This window comes from Anguilla rostrata, chromosome 13, assembly GCF_018555375.3.
Source record: "Anguilla rostrata isolate EN2019 chromosome 13, ASM1855537v3, whole genome shotgun sequence".
NCBI lineage: Eukaryota > Metazoa > Chordata > Actinopteri > Anguilliformes > Anguillidae > Anguilla > Anguilla rostrata.
In genome coordinates this window covers 30,738,137-30,754,756 of record NC_057945.1, presented here as the reverse complement: position 1 = coordinate 30,754,756, position 16,620 = coordinate 30,738,137, and the positions used below count along the sequence as shown (strand labels likewise).

Sequence of the window (16,620 nt, the reverse complement as noted above, 5' to 3'; positions counted from 1 at the left end):
TGTGTAAAATAAGGATGTAGTCACCCTGCACCACAGAACAAAATGTTCCCCGACCGACCCAGAGGACCGAATTTTATCAGGGCACCACCACGCCCTCTCATCTGTCTTGGCGCAAAGCGGAGACGAGAGAGCGATGTCAAAAACCCCAATTTTTAGATTTCCGGAGTTGATGCCACTTCAAATGAGTGCCCCGCGGCAATAAATCACAAACTGATTTCTTACACGGGCCAAAACCAGGAGCATTATGTCCAAGCAAAACGGGTCTGTAGGTGATTCTCTCCCCCAAAGATGCCCCCTTTTTCCATTTGCGCGCCACCTGCAAGTTCCAGCTCTTCTATTATTTTACTCCCTTCCGTTCTCACTCGCAGCACTACGTCACTGACTGCGTTCTAATTTAACTGCTTCTAATTTCCCCCACTTCAACCCCGCACCGGTGCAGTTACTTGAAATGTTAAGAAAACATTGCCGCGAGTGGCGGGGTGAACGGCTGCTTCGCGACGGCACCGAATAGCGAGACTAGCGACGACTTCAGATCAATCGAGGCACTTCTAAAACAGCGCGCCGCTTCGGAACCCCCGGGGAGACAAACCGCCCCTATTCAACCGTACATCTGGCCCGACCGGATCAAACGCATTCTCCACGTCACCTTCAGGAATGCTCGACTGCAGCTGGGGAAGATCTCACAAGAGGAATCGCACTAAGCGGTATCTGACCAGGATGTTCACGGGAAACAGACATTTGTACTGCAAATGCAAGTGCACGCTGACTCCCCCAAAAAAACATCCCATTTCATTCCCAGAAATCCCAACAGCTGCAGTAATCATGCTGGGACTGTATTTCTTAAATTAAGGACAGTAAAAAACCTTGCATAAATGGCACAAAAACTCCAAAATGTGTAGTAGGCCTATTCATAAGAGGCAACCTCAAAAACTCATACATTCAAACACTCATAATTATCGAAGATAATAAGCCTCAAATATGCACAAGAACCGAAGCATTTTATAAGTACAAATAAGCAAACGGATTACTGCAGACTGAAATGTCTACAAACTACAGTATAGTCAGTTTTCTGTGGACTGAAATGTATCTTTTCCCCACATATATTTTAGTTTTCACTGCAATGGATAAGCACTCGAAGACAGGAATTAATGCGACCAGTGATGTACAGTACTCCACCATTTACTGTAAAACCACACCTCAACAAAAGAAGCTAGCGTCCACTTGCGCTGATATACTGTAACAGAGAAAAAAAAACAGATCTTTAAATATGAATTACTATTTACAACTGTGAACCATATCCCTTAAAAATCCCTAAACCAATTCACAGCTTTGTCAGAAGAACCCTTCACTTTGGACAGCATGCAGAAGAACAGGAATAATCATGTCATACAAATGAAAAATCACATTTCTCTAAGACAGACAAAAACACTGCTCATCAGTCAATTCACCAGCAATTGAAACTGGCAATCAGCGCTTAAAAAACAACATTAAAAATGAAATAAATCCCTAAAGCTGCATGTTATGTGGTCCATCTCACAAAAAATTACCTATGTATTGTATATGCTTTCAAGCCATTTCAAACATCATGTCTATGTAACAAAACCATTTACCTCACATTCACTGCGACTAACTCATACACAGAAATATTGCTACATTTACAATTAACACTGATAACAAAGGACAAGCAGCACTTTATTTTACAACAGGACTGACTACAGTGCAGTTCTGTGCCTTTATTTTACACACGCAAAAACAATGAACTGTGCAGTGGCTTCTAAAGGGTGCTGTGTATCTACATGTGACCAAGCAAAATTGCTCTGTATGTACTACAGAAGTTGCTTGGCTACACAGACATGGGGTAGAGGAGCAGGGCCTGGGGTTCATATGGACTGAGCCTGCCTCCTGGGGTCACTACGGTCACACAGTCAGACGCAGGGGAAGACCCCACTGTCTTGGGCCTCTTCAAGATAACAGGATACAAGAAAAGAAAAGCGACAGCCAGACAAACACTAACACCATATATACTAACAAAGTATACATATTACTACTCTAATACACTCCCACCCCCCACCCCCCCACCCCACACACACACACACATTGTTACTAACCCCCATACACATGCACCTATAAATAAACACGTAAAAATACGTAAAAATGATGGAACAAAGGAATGCCTGTTCATATGTACACACTAACAGCTAGTCATTTCAAATGTTGTTAATGTTTTGTCGGCCTAGAAACATGACATGTAAAATCACCCTGACCAAGAATTCTTTAGAAAGATTAAAATGTATTATAAAATGCATACCTATTCAACACTTTGTAACCGAGAGTACCTTGGATGAAGATTAGCTTCCTGAAGATTAGCATCCTCTGTATTAGGTTCTCTACCAAGCTTGCATTAAAGTTGCCTTGGGAACAACATTTCCGCTGCCTGGTGATTTCTCTGCCACTGCCCTCAAACAACCTAATCCCAGGGCCCCAAACAAACCCATCAATCCAATTTAAAAAGTGCTGTCTTTAAAGGATCACATAACGAGTGTCTAAATAAGGAAGCCGCATCAGCATCTCACTGCTGGTTAACATAATTAATAGGCAATAAAAAAAACACGGCCTTGATAATACGCAATACAATTTAGGGCACCGTGACCAGCGTAAGCTGACTCTACTCACGTGCCCTTGAGCATGGGTGCATCAGCTGAGCTGTGTGTGGACATGAATAACACAGGAACACTTCTACTGCAAAAACACCCACAACTGCTACCGCTGGTTTGGCACCACCGTTCGAGGGGCAAACACTGCAATGACTCGAATGACTGGTCAAAGGTGCTGTCGTTTTCAAAGTGCAACAAATACAAGCCTGAATTCTGCACAAATACTGAGGAAAAACACTGAATCCTCTTCAGCAGTGCAGTTCACCCAGCTCCTCATCCAGAACAGAACATGATCAACTCTTTCATACATGAAAACTCTTTTTGCTTAATTTCACTCCCAGTAAAGAAATGGAGTTCTTGCCAATATGAATGACAGTAATACATATGCAGTCCATACAAACTGATGTTGCAAACAGTGTAAAAAGGCAAATAAAATTAAATAGTGAAGTACATTGTTATACTTTTCTCCCTTTAAACAAACCACTAAAATCCTACAAATGTCCACTGTTACACAGTCACTTAATATACATTTTCATGTGCATTAACAGCGCCACCCTGTGGTGATAGTGCAGCTCAGGCGCGTGTAAAAGCAATGGGAGATTCTTGTTCATTATTTATCTTTTTTCTCTGAGTCTACCTCTCCTGCATGTGTAGCGTCTACCTCGGCTGGCGATTCTTCATACCTGGAGGAAAGAGAACACAGGGAGGTGCGATTATTAACATACAGGCATGCGTGTAAACAAACACACACGTACAGAAACACACATGAGCACAGATATTCAGCACGCACACACAAGCATGTCAATATGCCGACACAACATGTAGCGCACCCAGCACGCAGAAGTGCGCTACACACAATATGTGCACTAGGACATGCACACAGCTAAGAGCATACAAACAGGATGTAACACACATGCACATGTACCCTGCCATATCTCTATCAGGGCACAGTAATAGATTCTGAAGAGGAATATTAGAGAGGTCTGCACTGAGGAAACTACAGCAGAGTTGTCCAATCACAGTAGGACTATAATGGCCCGCCCACCCTACCAAACTTCCTGCAAAGTTCAACAAATGCTCCCACAACTCGGCACATTCCAGAACCACCTGCAGAGCTGAACACATTGATCCATAAATCTCACTGGGCTTCCTGTTGCTTGTGGGCCTATTTAAATTGCTATTTGCACACCTTGCAGACGTCTTCATCCACGGGCGAGCAGAGAGCTTGCAGCCTCGTACCCAACACATTCCAAAAGCGCTTTACCCAGCAGCTTTTTAACTGCTGCACCCTGCAGAGGACCCCTCCTGGGATTTAAACCCACAACCTACTGAATTCTCCCACTACAGCTGCTGTTCAGGTTTGCTGAAGGGAGTACAGATCAGAGGAGCAGAGGATGATGGGATGCAGCAGAGCATGGGCGGGGGCGTGGGTACCTGTCCGGCGATAGCCGAACTGCCTACATGTGTGCGGGCGTGTGGCGCTGGCGACAGGGCGAGGCCTGCATGGAGTTAGCGATGTTGGCGGGCGAGCCCGAAACGGAGGGAAAGTGGGTCAGCCGCGGAGTGTGAGGTAACACCTCCTCTGAAGACTCGTAGCTGAGGGGAACGAACGACGGAGGCGAAAAAGACAGGAAGGAGAGAGCAGAGGAGGTCGGGGGGAAAACAAGAGGGAGAGATCAGGGGAGAGGGAAAAAAACGACAGAAAGAGAAAGAGAGTTTCATGGACTGATCTAACACAGAAAACTGCTTTGTAATACCTTTCCCACACTACTACAGAAAAGATTATGTGAGTTAACCAGATCCAGCTACATCACATTACATGGACTGTAAACTGATTAATGACATACAGAACAGTACAGATTACATACAGATGAGAAGCACATACATGCAGTCACCACAGTAGGAGAGAGAAAAGAATCCACAAAACATTTACCTGAACATTTCTGTTAATTCCCCCTTCACAAGGGCTACTGCCACAGGGAACCCAATGCATGCTGGGACCAGGTACAGAAGAGCAGGCTGGGAAGGTAAAAGAGAGGACCAATTATAATTCTGGGAATGGAGAAGGAGTGATTCGTGTTTGAGCTGAGGTGGTGGGGGGTCTCACCTGCGCATGTTTGAAGGTGTGCATGACATATATGGTGAGCCCCAGGCCAAAGACATAGGCCAAGAAACTGGTGTAGAAATAGGTCCTTGTGTTATTCTTTAAGCTGAGGGATGAGGATAAAATTACAGTAGCTACATGGAAACATATAATATATAATATGATATAACTACATTGGGACAGAAGCATAAAAGATATTTGAGTACCTGACATCGAAGCGCAGAAGTAATGCTATAAAGATACCTGAAAAAGAATGACATAAGAACACTGAAGCAGCTTAACTGGACAGTTGAAAAAGCTTTAGAGCCATCTACCGGAAGTACATTGCATAAAACTGCATAGTGCTTACAGAGAACTAAATGTGCTTTTAAATCTTCAGTAGAAGAACTAATTGGAACTCCCAAATTCTTGTTTAATAAGCAATTCCATGACCCAAAACACTGAACAATGCTAAAACTGTTCTTAAAGATTTACAGTTATTCATTTTGTGCAATTCAGTGTTGGCTGTGACAGAATATTTACGACCATGAGGCCAGTATTTAAGGAGCAGCTCTTGTGACCTCACAGGTGTCCTGCGGGAAAGCGGGTTCACCGGAGATGACCCTTACAGGTGAGCGAGAGCTGCGGTGATGCGTCATCAGGTGCAGGATCAGAAAGAGTCAGTCCAGAAAAGGACGAGCAAGCAGCACAACCTCCGTAGGGGCAAGCGTAGACTTGCCTGGAATTATGATATCTCCCAAACCCAGCATTGCAAAGTTATTGGCATCCAGCCCCCTCTCCAGCAGGTCCTGAGGGAACACCACTGGGAGGACACAGGGAGAGAAAGGGTTAATACACATACAGGCACACATACACACATATGAACACACACACACACACACATACACACACACATATACACACACACATACATACACATACACACACCCTTGCAATACAAAAAAGTGCACAAAGCATCTGAAGTATGTCAGAGCAGGATAAATGTATGAAAATGACTTACATTTGACTGGGGCTTCAAATGACTTCGCCACGGTTATCATGACATTGGTCCCAAAAACCTAAAGCGAAAGAAGCTCATGGTTACAATTATAAGCGCATGTCAGTCAAGTGGAAGATCCATACAATTGAGAACATAACAGATAAGAATACAGACTATATAATGTGATGATAAAACTAACAGTAGCACTAATGGTGATGATAACAATTAGAACAGTGATAATAATCATCATAATCAGCATAAGAGATGATTATAAAAATACCACTTTTGAGATTCTTTATTGAGTGTTTTTATTAAAAGTGAATGAAGTATGAAGCGTTATATGAAATGTTTATAAAATATCTACAGAAAGATTTCCTGGATTCAGCTGTCTTAGCCAACCCCACCCACGCCCCACTAGTCCCCTTGCCCGCGTATCACAGGTAGCTGGTGCAATACTTGGAGGGAGGGCAGTCTTATTTACCATGGCAACTGCGCTCTGGTTCCCTCATGGAGACAGGTGGGGTCAGGGGGCATGCTCGCATAGTCAAGCAGACAGACAGATATCATGGGGGGGGGGGGTCTGTGCGTGTGGACGTACTCACCCAGAAGACGTCGTAGACGAACAGGCCAGCCAGCAGGATGCAGCCGGTGCAGACGCTGTTGAGGTGGAGCAGCTCGACGCCGTTCAGAGCGAACGCCAGGCCGAACAGGTTATTAGCGATCCAGTGCTGGGGGACACACAGGGGCGGGTAAGGCATGAAGCCAACGGGCAGAGCGGGCACGCGGGTCCTCAGGAAGCACAGGGCTACAGCGTCGCTCGCTACGCCCGCTAATGCCATCCACACCTTCTCCAGCAAGAGCCCAAAGAGAGAGGAAATACCACATCTGGACAACGTGTGATAGCACTGGTGTCCAGGTGCAGGGCTAAAACAAAACCCTGCACCTACACCAGCATATTTCTCTCTTAAAAACGCATGGCTATAGGTCCATTGGATACTATGGGTATTGCCATATTCTATCAGCCAGTAGTATACTCTACATGTTATACATTGGTGTGTATCAGACACACTATAGAGAATATTGATTCAAGACAGGATTACATGGATTTATTCATGTACTCAATTACAAATCTGTATACAACAAAAACATGCAGGTTACCATTCAAGGCCCAGCCTCCAAAACGAATATACACTACAACAAAAAACCCTGTTCCTCCCTTCAAACCTAATCTATTTACCTTCTTTAGTATGTACCAGACCCCAATCACTGTGCTGACGCAGAGGCAGAGCAGGTCTTTGCTGTCAAACTCGTAATTGATGATTTCTGTGTGTAGGAGAGGAAGGGATCACACAGCGTTTAACCCCTTCAGTACAGCCAACAGGCCAGCATACACCAGTTTAACCAGTGTAGGTGTTTTGGAATGCTTTTTCAAAATTCCAAGTCAGTATTCTAGAACTCCATTGCATTCAATTATCAGTAGTGATTGTTACATAAGCATTAGAATGTTCAGTTAGGAACATTCTAATCACATATTTGTGATCTTACAAGGGTTAAAAATACAAAACTGCAGCGTTATTTCCGAACATAGTGCTACAGTGGGTCATGTTTAAGTACTGGAACCAAATGAGGTTTTAAAAAAAAAAAAAAACCGGGTTCACTACAGAATGGGCACAGGACTGACCTTCCCTGCTCTCCTCTGAACTCTGTGTGAGCAGAAGCTGGTACTGCTTGCTGGGGAAGTGGTCTGGAAAAGCCTGATCCATGAATGGACTGTGAGAGAATGAGAAATGGAAAGACAGAGGCTGCTTTTGCACAAGGTTCAGTGGATTTTGTTTGCTTTTGGCTGTTCTGTGGCACTGTACTAAACTGTAAAATAACCGAAAGATCCTACAATTAGGCGTGGGTGGCCGAGCAAAAGAATCAGAAGCAGTTGCAGCAATGCAGAAAGGCAAGTAGGCCTACTTCATTTGAAAAAGGCAGCTAAGCACGAGGGTGGGTACCACTCTGCTGGATCAGGGGCACTCAAACAGGTCTGGGGACCCCAGGGATTCCACAAAGGCCTCCAAGGGGGTACTCAGTACCACTGAAGAAATGTATTAAATACTGAACACTGTTTTGTTCCATAGTTCCAAATTTTGTAAATGACCTATTTTATGCCCTTGGTAATATTATTGTCATTGTAAATGATTATATACTCACATAGTAATAAATGTCTTGTATAAATGATAATATGTGATCACATTTGCACCTGTGTGATAGCCTCTGCAGCCGATAATGAGTACTGGACAAAGATGATTGGATAAGGATCTCAAACATCTTGTGCAGGTGGGGTCCCCTGCTACAGGATGGTCACTTAAAGGGGATCTTCAGACGAAAAGATATGGGAACCCCTGCGCTTGCATTAATAATAACAACAAAGCATTAATGGAGGTGTTCCCTGTGCAATGCGGTGACCCAGGCAGCAGAATGAATGTCACTGAAATATAAGCGATTGAGGGCTAAACACCTCAAAGGCTAATGTTAGCTCACAGACTGGTTGCACTGACAGTACCAAAATAGTAATCAAGCAAATGTGGCAAACCTAGGTCCACAAGCAGTCTAACGCTTGTGAAATAACCCAGCCATGGGAGACTTAATGCAAAACGTGCTTACCTCATAGTGTGGGATAAAGCCAAAATCCCCAACATAAAGAAGTATATCGACAGCAACAAATTAATATATTCTTGAGAAAATATCTGCAGGAATGAGAAAACATCATTAAAAAGGTTGCTATTCAACAGAATAAAAAGGGTTACTGTGAAATCAATGAGAACGTATGATGTGTTCTGGCTTAGCTTGATGCGCCCTGTTAAAACCAGACACCCTGTACTAAAGCAAATCCATGCACCTATCAATATTTGGGATTCAAGCATCATCAGAGATCTCATTTGGAAACCACTAAACACTCCACCTTCTCCTAACCCACATCTCCCCACTATCAGCACAAAATGGGGCTGCAAGCCTTTAACTGTGTGCGTTTGTGTGTTTGTCTGTGTGTATGAGTGTGTGTGTAATTATGTGTGTGAAAGTGTTTGTGTGCGTTTGTGTCCTGTGAGTGGGTGTGTGTGCACAAGCATGTGAAATGGTGTTTTGCGCAAGTATGTGTGTGAAAGTGTTTGTTTGTGTTTGTGTTTGTGTGTATGTGTGTGAAAGTGTTTGTGTGTGTGTGTGTGTGTGTGTGTGTGTGTGTAAAAGCGTTTGGGTGTGCCAGTGCACGTGCGCGACCAAGCAGAAGTGCATTTGTGTGTATGTGTGTGAAAGTGTGTGTGCGGGTTTGTGTTTGCCAGCATATGAAAGTGTGCTTGTGTGTAAGTATGCGTGTGTCTGAGTTTGTGTGTGTGGGTATGTGTGCGCGAGCATGTGAAACTGTGTTTGTGTGTAAGAATGCACAGAGGGGTCTGCCTTACTTTGAAGAAGAGGTACAACCCAAAGAGGGTGCAGCTGGCAATGATAGGGAACCTGGCAGCGTCCCGACTGGTGATGGTTTCTGGCACATCTGAGGAGCTCTGGCAGGACCACAGAAGAGAAACCGGGGTGTCGGTACATCAGCACAAAGGCTTAGCACAGGCCCCACTGGGACACTGCAGTCAGGGCCTTGAGTAAGGTATCACCGTCCTTTTATGGCTAAAATCAATGGTGTGACTCATATCACATTCAATTCTGTGCTTTTTGGGTAACTGCTCTAACTGACACAAAAGATTCTCCAAACTTGACTATTATGAGATGCAACAAAGTTCAGAGGACATAGAAAGTTGGCACTATTTAATTATTTCTAGTTACACATTTCCAAAATTACTTGTTTTGGACTATGATGATAAAACCACTCCTAGTTTACACATCTTTGGCAACACTATGATCCTTTAATTATGAAATACTGCAAATCCTAAACAGCAACATACCTTAAATATTCATGATATAACGGCATCAGGACATAGAAAAGCTTCAGAGTACTGGCCTGTTAAATTTCCACTGCTGGGGTTTTATTTTAAGGGGCCTTAAAATTAAATGGTTTGAAATCCTGACATAAAACACCCATAAATAATTATAAAGTGTGTGTGAAGTACAAGGATGAAGTTCCATCTTCTTGCACATAATTGAAGATTGAAGCTCCTCAAATCAGACCATAGCTAATCCCACAGGATTTGGATAATGTAAAATTAGAAAATCCTTAATTAAATAGGCTTAAAAAGTATTACAAAGAGTGACCCCAAAGACCAAAAGATGTGAAAGTGCGTAAGATCCCCATTTAATATAAGCACCAAAAACGTCATAATAGTCCCTCAGTCACATTTCACAAGAAGCAACCATAGACGGACGCAACACAGATTCTTGATGTGTGTTGCTTGGCCTTTACTCTCCTGTCTACTTTGGCATAACCGGAAGATGACGAGCCAAAGTTTACCATGAGGGTCTATTAATCTCCTTTGCTTAAAATATCAGTATTCATCCTCCAATAGGAAAGGTGAGCTCTGTACAGCAAACAGTTGTGTTGCTGATAAATACAAATGTGTTTAAATAATGTGGATAGCTTATACTGTTAAACAGGGTCCACAGTGTTAGCTGACCCACATGCCGTGTAAACTGGCACAAAGTGCCACAGTTCTTGACCTATACGGTGATTTATCGAAGATTTATCAAAGATGCATACAGGCTGTGCACTGCACTACTGCAATGAGGTGCATTCAGTGGAAACAGTTCTGCACAAGTCAGTTCTATGCATCCACAATTACAGCACAAACACAAAGACATTTTAAAGTAGGAAAGATATGTCACACTTAAATAAACTGTGCAGACACAGATTTCAGGAATTATGCCTGAAGTCAGTACAGATTCTGCGGCAAGGCTTGTCAAAGCTGATCTGCTGATTGGCTGAGCCAGACTCAGGTCTGCACTGATGACATCAATCTACATCGTCCCTGATTTGCCTTGGTATTAACGAGAAAATCACTTCATGTTACAAAGCTAACAACCGCTGAAATCACACTGTCAAATAAAAGCATTCGTAAAAACGACAGGATATTCCCATTTGGTTTACAATATACTCGTCTGACATATGTTAGGCAGCCTATAGGACATTCACCAGCTTGTATTGCAAGAACGCACCGGAGTATCGTTAGCCAACAACAAAACACAGAAGAAAATACCCTTTCATTTGATTAAACTGATATTATGTAATGGTTGCGACAAAGTAATATGTATCGCTACGACCAGTTTGTTTGTTCTTCGATTGGCTAAATATGTAACGCTCCGTTACCTTGCTCTTGGCGTAGCTGACGGATCGCAGGGCACCGAAGAAGATGGGGAACAGAGCCATGAAAAGCAGGCTACCATATGCCAGTGCTGAGCCTTCAGGTGTGGACACAAACTTCCCAACAGTGGCGTTAGCGGAGTCGGTACTATTTGAAACGGTGTCATTAGTCAGGACATCTTGAGTTGGAGTTTCATTTGGAAAAGGCAATCCTGGGTCGACCTCGGCCATTTTTGCAAGCTATTTGTCAACCAGTGAAGAGTCTGAAGAGAAGCAACACATGCGTAACGTTATACAAGGTCTGGAACGCAGGGCTGTATTCTCAATCCGAACACAATCTAGGATTATCGCTAGGTAGCGAGCTCCGTATCCTAACAAAATTTACGTTTCATTACACGTGCGTTCAGATGCAAAAAAGAAAATGACTTCCGGTGACCACAGATTCGGACATTTCTAAATAAAAGCCAATATTTCTTTATCAACAAATTATTTTGTATTATTCAACATGTTTACAAACTGGCTTCTATATTGTTAAACCTCACCAGTAGCTAAAAACTTAATATCCTGCTTTTCTACAAAAGGAAAGTATTCTTACTCGGTAAAAAAACAGAGGTGAAAAGCATTCTGCTGAATGTCTAGCAAAACACACAGTTTTGAGTTTTTTTGGCTATATCTGATGCCGAATCAACTAAAATATGTAAGGCCAATTAATGGACCAATTAATCTTTTATTATTAGTGCATTATGGGTCCATGGTCCATGTGAGAAGTCCACACTTTGCTCATTCACAGTACTGGTAACCAACACTGGACCCACATACACAACGTATAGAGATGTAATACTTGTAATTGGCAGGCCGATATATGTTTATTAACAAACGTTAAATGCGAGACTTTATACCTTGAAAACTATAGTAATGTAAGGGAGGCATAAGCCAGACAGCCCAATACTTTCGAGCGAGTAATCCAGAAATTGTGAGGTGTATTGTATTTATACACAATGGACTAAGTCTTTTAGATGCAAATACCAAAAAAGTACGCAATCTAGGAATCACAGGGACAAATGTTTTCAATTTCCAAGCTATTCTTAAACCTTAAACTTTTAAACAGTTATCTTCTTTGTAATGACATTGTTAAACTAAATAACAGTATACACCAGAAACAAAGAAATGGGTTTCTAACAGCTTTGTAGATATCCAGCTCCAAGTGTAGTGTTGCAGCTACAGCTGTGACATTCAGATTTCTCAGGCATGTAAAACACACTGATTCATAACCTATTTTTATGTTCACATTTTTGTATTTAATCCCAAACACAGAAAAGACACAAAAAAAGAGAAAAGGCCACAAATGTTTAAATAGAAATTTGTATTTACATCAATATTAACATTGCAAAACAAGAAAAAAGCAATGTACATCCTGGATTCATTTACCGTTTTTCATTTAATCAAGAGAAGAGAACAAAGGGAACTTTTCTCTATCGCAACACCTGAAAACAGGAGCAAGGATAAACTCCCTGCAGGGTGTACTGAATAACATTATAACTGAACTAATCAAGACAAAAATAAAACAAAATAAAATAATCTCTAGGCTATTTAATATAGTAATCAAAGTGAACCACTGAATCTTCTCCATCAGTCAGCTAAAAAAAAAAAAGTCAGCTCTTGAAAAATATTAAGTTCAAGACAAATATGCCACACAGCATTTAATTCAATTGATTTTCTCCATCTAGAACAATTTCACAATAGTGGTGCCTTTGTGAAAACGTAAAAGTTAAACCTTACCAAACAATCTCTACAGAAACATATTCCCCGCGGCACTGCAATATATACCCCACTGGCCATATTCTCCCTCAGAAAAAAGCTGCAGAGCAGGAAACAGATGTATCCTTTCTGTAATGTATTATACAATATACAAAATATTCATTTCATATATATTCATTTAATATGTATCTATATCTGTGTGTAAGCTTGTTCACACACATATACACATAAATACACATTTGCACTGTCAAGGAACCTTCAAAGCATTGAAACAAAACAAATCTTTGGATTGCGCATGTCTTACAAGGTAGATTTCTCGATGAAAATCAAGCACAGAGTAAAGGTAAGAAAAAATCCTCAATAAAGATTAATGACAGTAATTACAGCCATAGCTTCCCCTTCAATTCAATATCCTGTTCACAATTCTTTCCACTTTGCCCCAAGATACATTTTAGCACCACCAAGAAAGAAAAATGCTACTATTTTGTGCCTGGCAAGATGCTACTTTAAGAACTGCTTTCTGAACTCAGTTTTTCATAGGAGTCGAGTGAGTGAGAGGATTTGGTTTTCTCTACGATACTGTTCAACCGGGATGCTTTCTCATGTTCCATCTGAACTCAGGGAGCTGCCATTTGCCTGGGTCTTTTTCAGGTTCACAAAAGAAGGTGGATCCTTAGACCTCCATCCAACGAATGGAAGAGAACACAGACAACAAGTTTGTTTGCATGAAATTATCAAAGTCTGTAAAAAGGGTAACGTTACCTCAGGAAATCCCTTGGCTGGTGTGTGCGTGTGTGTGTGTGTGTGTGTGTGTGTGTCTAAAAAAAATCCCCTTAAAAATTGGTAGAATGGGACCCCATTCTGTGTGTGTGTGTGTGTGTGTTCCTCAGGAAACCTCTTACTGGAACCCTCTTGTGTGTCTGTTTGTCCCTGGTGTCTTAGGTAAGCAGGATGGGGCATTCCTTGTTTTTCCTCTACCTGTTACATTGAGGAACTTCATTAAAATGCTACTACAATTATAAACTCAGCACCTCACCATCTTACCTTTATGGCCATCCTGACAAATAAAACCATTTCAGGATTTGTTTTTCAGTATCAGAAATAAAAGTGCCTTTCTTTTTTAAAAAAATGGCAGCTGTACAGTTTAAAATGTATTCAAAATCAGGGCACGACAAATAATCTCGACCCTTGCCCCTTTACCAAAAAAAAAAAAAAAAACCCAACAAAAAAATCGAATAAAAGCTCTATTCACCTTAAAAAAAAAACAAGAATTATACTTTAAATACGAAGAAGCCCTACAGTCTGTGCAAAAAACAGTATGTAACCTACAAAAGCATATAATACACATTTGAAGCATATTTACAATTCATATACACAGACAAGAAATTGCAAAATGTGACAATACAACTAATACTGCAGTACCTTTGCTTTGAGTTAATGATCCATTTCAGCTTCAGTCTAAAGAGTAGAATGTTTATTGCTTAAATCTGCATAATATAGAAATATGTGCTTACTGCTCTGCATTAACATTTAAATTATAAAGAGCCCACTGAAGAAAAGATTTTGCTATGTGCATTGATTTTTTTAATAAGGCTAAAATGACTAAGAAATATTGCAACAGTCCTTTCAATATTAGCCTTTCTGTAAAGTGCAATGCAATCGCAACTAAATAGTTCTGCCTCGTACCATAGCCCATCACATTTCAAAGCAAAGTGTTTCTCACAACAAAGGCTAAATACTGCGTGACATCTACACTGTCTAACTGCCTGCAAACGACGCGAAGCCTCTGCTCTGATTGGAGAAACGGGCCGCGTTCTGATTGGCCCAACGGACAAAGCTTGGCTCCTCCAGTAGGAAAAGAAACGCACAGAGGCGAGATGCCGCAGCACAACTACATAAATACATGTCCTCCACCGGAGCATCGCTCACTCGTGTGTACGAGGGTTCGCGTTTCTCTGTGCGAGTGTGTCTGTGGGTGAACATGCGTGCGTGAGAGAGAGGAGAGCGAGAGAGAAGAAGAGCACGTCTGTGTGTCTGAGTGAGCATGTGTCGTCGTGAGCATGTATGAGCAACTGTGTGTGTGTGTGTGTCTGCGTGTGCGCACGTTTCTGTGTTTGGGTGTGGGCGTGCATGCGTTTGTGTGTGTATGTCTGGGTGTTTCTGTGTGTGTGTGTCTGTGTGTGTGTGTGCGCGTGTGTTTCTGTGTTTGGGTGTGGGCCTGCACGTGTTTGTGTGTGTATGTCTGTGTGTTTCTGTGTTTGGGTGTGTTTGTGTGTGTGTGTGTGTCTGCGTGTGCGCACGTTTCTGTGTTTGGGTGTGGGCGTGCATGCGTTTGTGTGTGTATGTCTGGGTGTTTCTGTGTGTGTGTGTCTGTGTTTGGGTGTGGTGTGTGTGTGTGTTTGCGCATGTCTCAGTCTGACATTCAGAGGAATTCTGTCAGCACCACACTGATCCCTGCAGGCAGCCTCTGGTGGGCAGGCAGAGCAGACGTTGGTGAGAGACGCAGCTGCCTCTGCCCGTTCTGCAGGACTCAGAGCTCACACTGAGGAGTCACAGCCATCAGCAGTACTTCTGTGGGAGAGCAGAGGGACGGAGTCACCATCAGTCAGCCCTTTGGCATGTAACACATGCACACAGACTGATACTGGAGCCCGTAAACACACACAGACTGACACTGGAGCTCATAAACACACACAGACTGACACTGGAGCTCATAAACACACACAGACTGACACTGCAGCTCATAAACACACACACTGATACTGCAGCTCATAAACACACACACACACTGATACTGCAGCTCATAAACACACACACACTGATACTGCAGCTCATAAACACACACACACTGATACTGCAGCTCATAAACACACACAGACTGACACTGCAGCTCATAAACACACACACTGATACTGGAGCTCATAAACACACACACTGATACTGCAGCTCATAAACACACACAGACTGACACTGGAGCCCGTAAACACACACAGACTGACACTGGAGCCCGTAAACACACACAGACTGATACTGGAGCTCATAAACACACACACTGATACTGCAGCTCATAAACACACACAGACTGACACTGGAGCCCGTAAACACACACAGACTGACACTGGAGCCCGTAAACACACACACTGATACTGCAGCTCATAAACACACACAGACTCACACTGGAGCCCGTAAACACACACAGACTGACACTGGAGCCCGTAAACACACACAGACTGACACTGGAGCCCGTAAACACACACAGACTGACACTGGAGCCCGTAAACACACACAGACTGACACTGGAGCCCGTAAACACACACAGACTGACACTGGAGCCCGTAAACACACACACCGATACTGCAGCTCATAAACACACACACCGATACTGCAGCTTATAAAGACACACACCGATACTGCAGCTCATAAACACACACACACCGATAATGCAGCTCATAAACACACACACCGATACTGCAGCTCATAAACACACACCGATACTGCAGCTCATAAACACACACACCGATACTGCAGCTCATAAACACACACACCGATACTGCAGCTCATAAACACACACACACTGATACTGCAGCTCATAAACACACACACACTGATACTGGAGCTCATAAACACACACACTGATACTGCAGCTCATAAACACACACCGATACTGCAGCTCATAAACACACACACCGATACTGCAGCTCATAAACACACACCGATACTGCAGCTCATAAACACACACACTGATACTGCAGCTCATAAACACACACACACTGATACTGGAGCTCATAAACACACACACTGATACTGCAGCTCATAAACACACACACCGATACTGCAG

The 16,620-nt window shown here is 42.6% G+C and overlaps 2 protein-coding genes across 6 annotated transcripts in view; both read right to left on the bottom strand.

The window, feature by feature from the left end:
• LOC135237885 (minor histocompatibility antigen H13-like) overlaps positions 1 to 11,445 on the bottom strand; it is a 31,234-nt gene extending 19,789 nt beyond the window's left edge. Inside the window, exons 1-13 of one of the 4 annotated variants that reach the window (XM_064305435.1) lie at positions 11,031 to 11,445; positions 9,184 to 9,282; positions 8,390 to 8,472; positions 7,419 to 7,507; positions 6,975 to 7,060; positions 6,340 to 6,465; positions 5,759 to 5,816; positions 5,477 to 5,560; positions 4,965 to 5,001; positions 4,762 to 4,864; positions 4,588 to 4,673; positions 4,089 to 4,250; positions 1,692 to 3,337 (exon numbers count right to left, since the gene is read on the bottom strand). In XM_064305435.1, coding sequence (XP_064161505.1) covers positions 4,112 to 4,250; positions 4,588 to 4,673; positions 4,762 to 4,864; positions 4,965 to 5,001; positions 5,477 to 5,560; positions 5,759 to 5,816; positions 6,340 to 6,465; positions 6,975 to 7,060; positions 7,419 to 7,507; positions 8,390 to 8,472; positions 9,184 to 9,282; positions 11,031 to 11,255 — 1,215 coding nt within the window. In that variant the 5' untranslated portion in view covers positions 11,256 to 11,445 and the 3' untranslated portion in view covers positions 1,692 to 3,337; positions 4,089 to 4,111. Of the gene's footprint in view, positions 1 to 1,691; positions 3,338 to 4,088; positions 4,251 to 4,587; positions 4,674 to 4,761; positions 4,865 to 4,964; positions 5,002 to 5,476; positions 5,561 to 5,758; positions 5,817 to 6,339; positions 6,466 to 6,974; positions 7,061 to 7,418; positions 7,508 to 8,389; positions 8,473 to 9,183; positions 9,283 to 11,030 lie in introns of those variants that run through there. The other 3 variants (XM_064305434.1, XM_064305436.1, XM_064305437.1) reach the window with 3 other exon arrangements.
• Positions 11,446 to 12,372: 927 nt separating this feature from the next.
• Positions 12,373 to 16,620, bottom strand: part of LOC135237179 (nuclear receptor coactivator 3-like) — a 53,587-nt gene continuing 49,339 nt past the window's right edge. For both annotated transcript variants that reach the window (XM_064304007.1, XM_064304008.1), the window contains one exon: positions 12,373 to 15,353. In XM_064304007.1, coding sequence (XP_064160077.1) covers positions 15,342 to 15,353 — 12 coding nt within the window. In that variant the 3' untranslated portion in view covers positions 12,373 to 15,341. The remainder of the gene's footprint in view (positions 15,354 to 16,620) is intronic.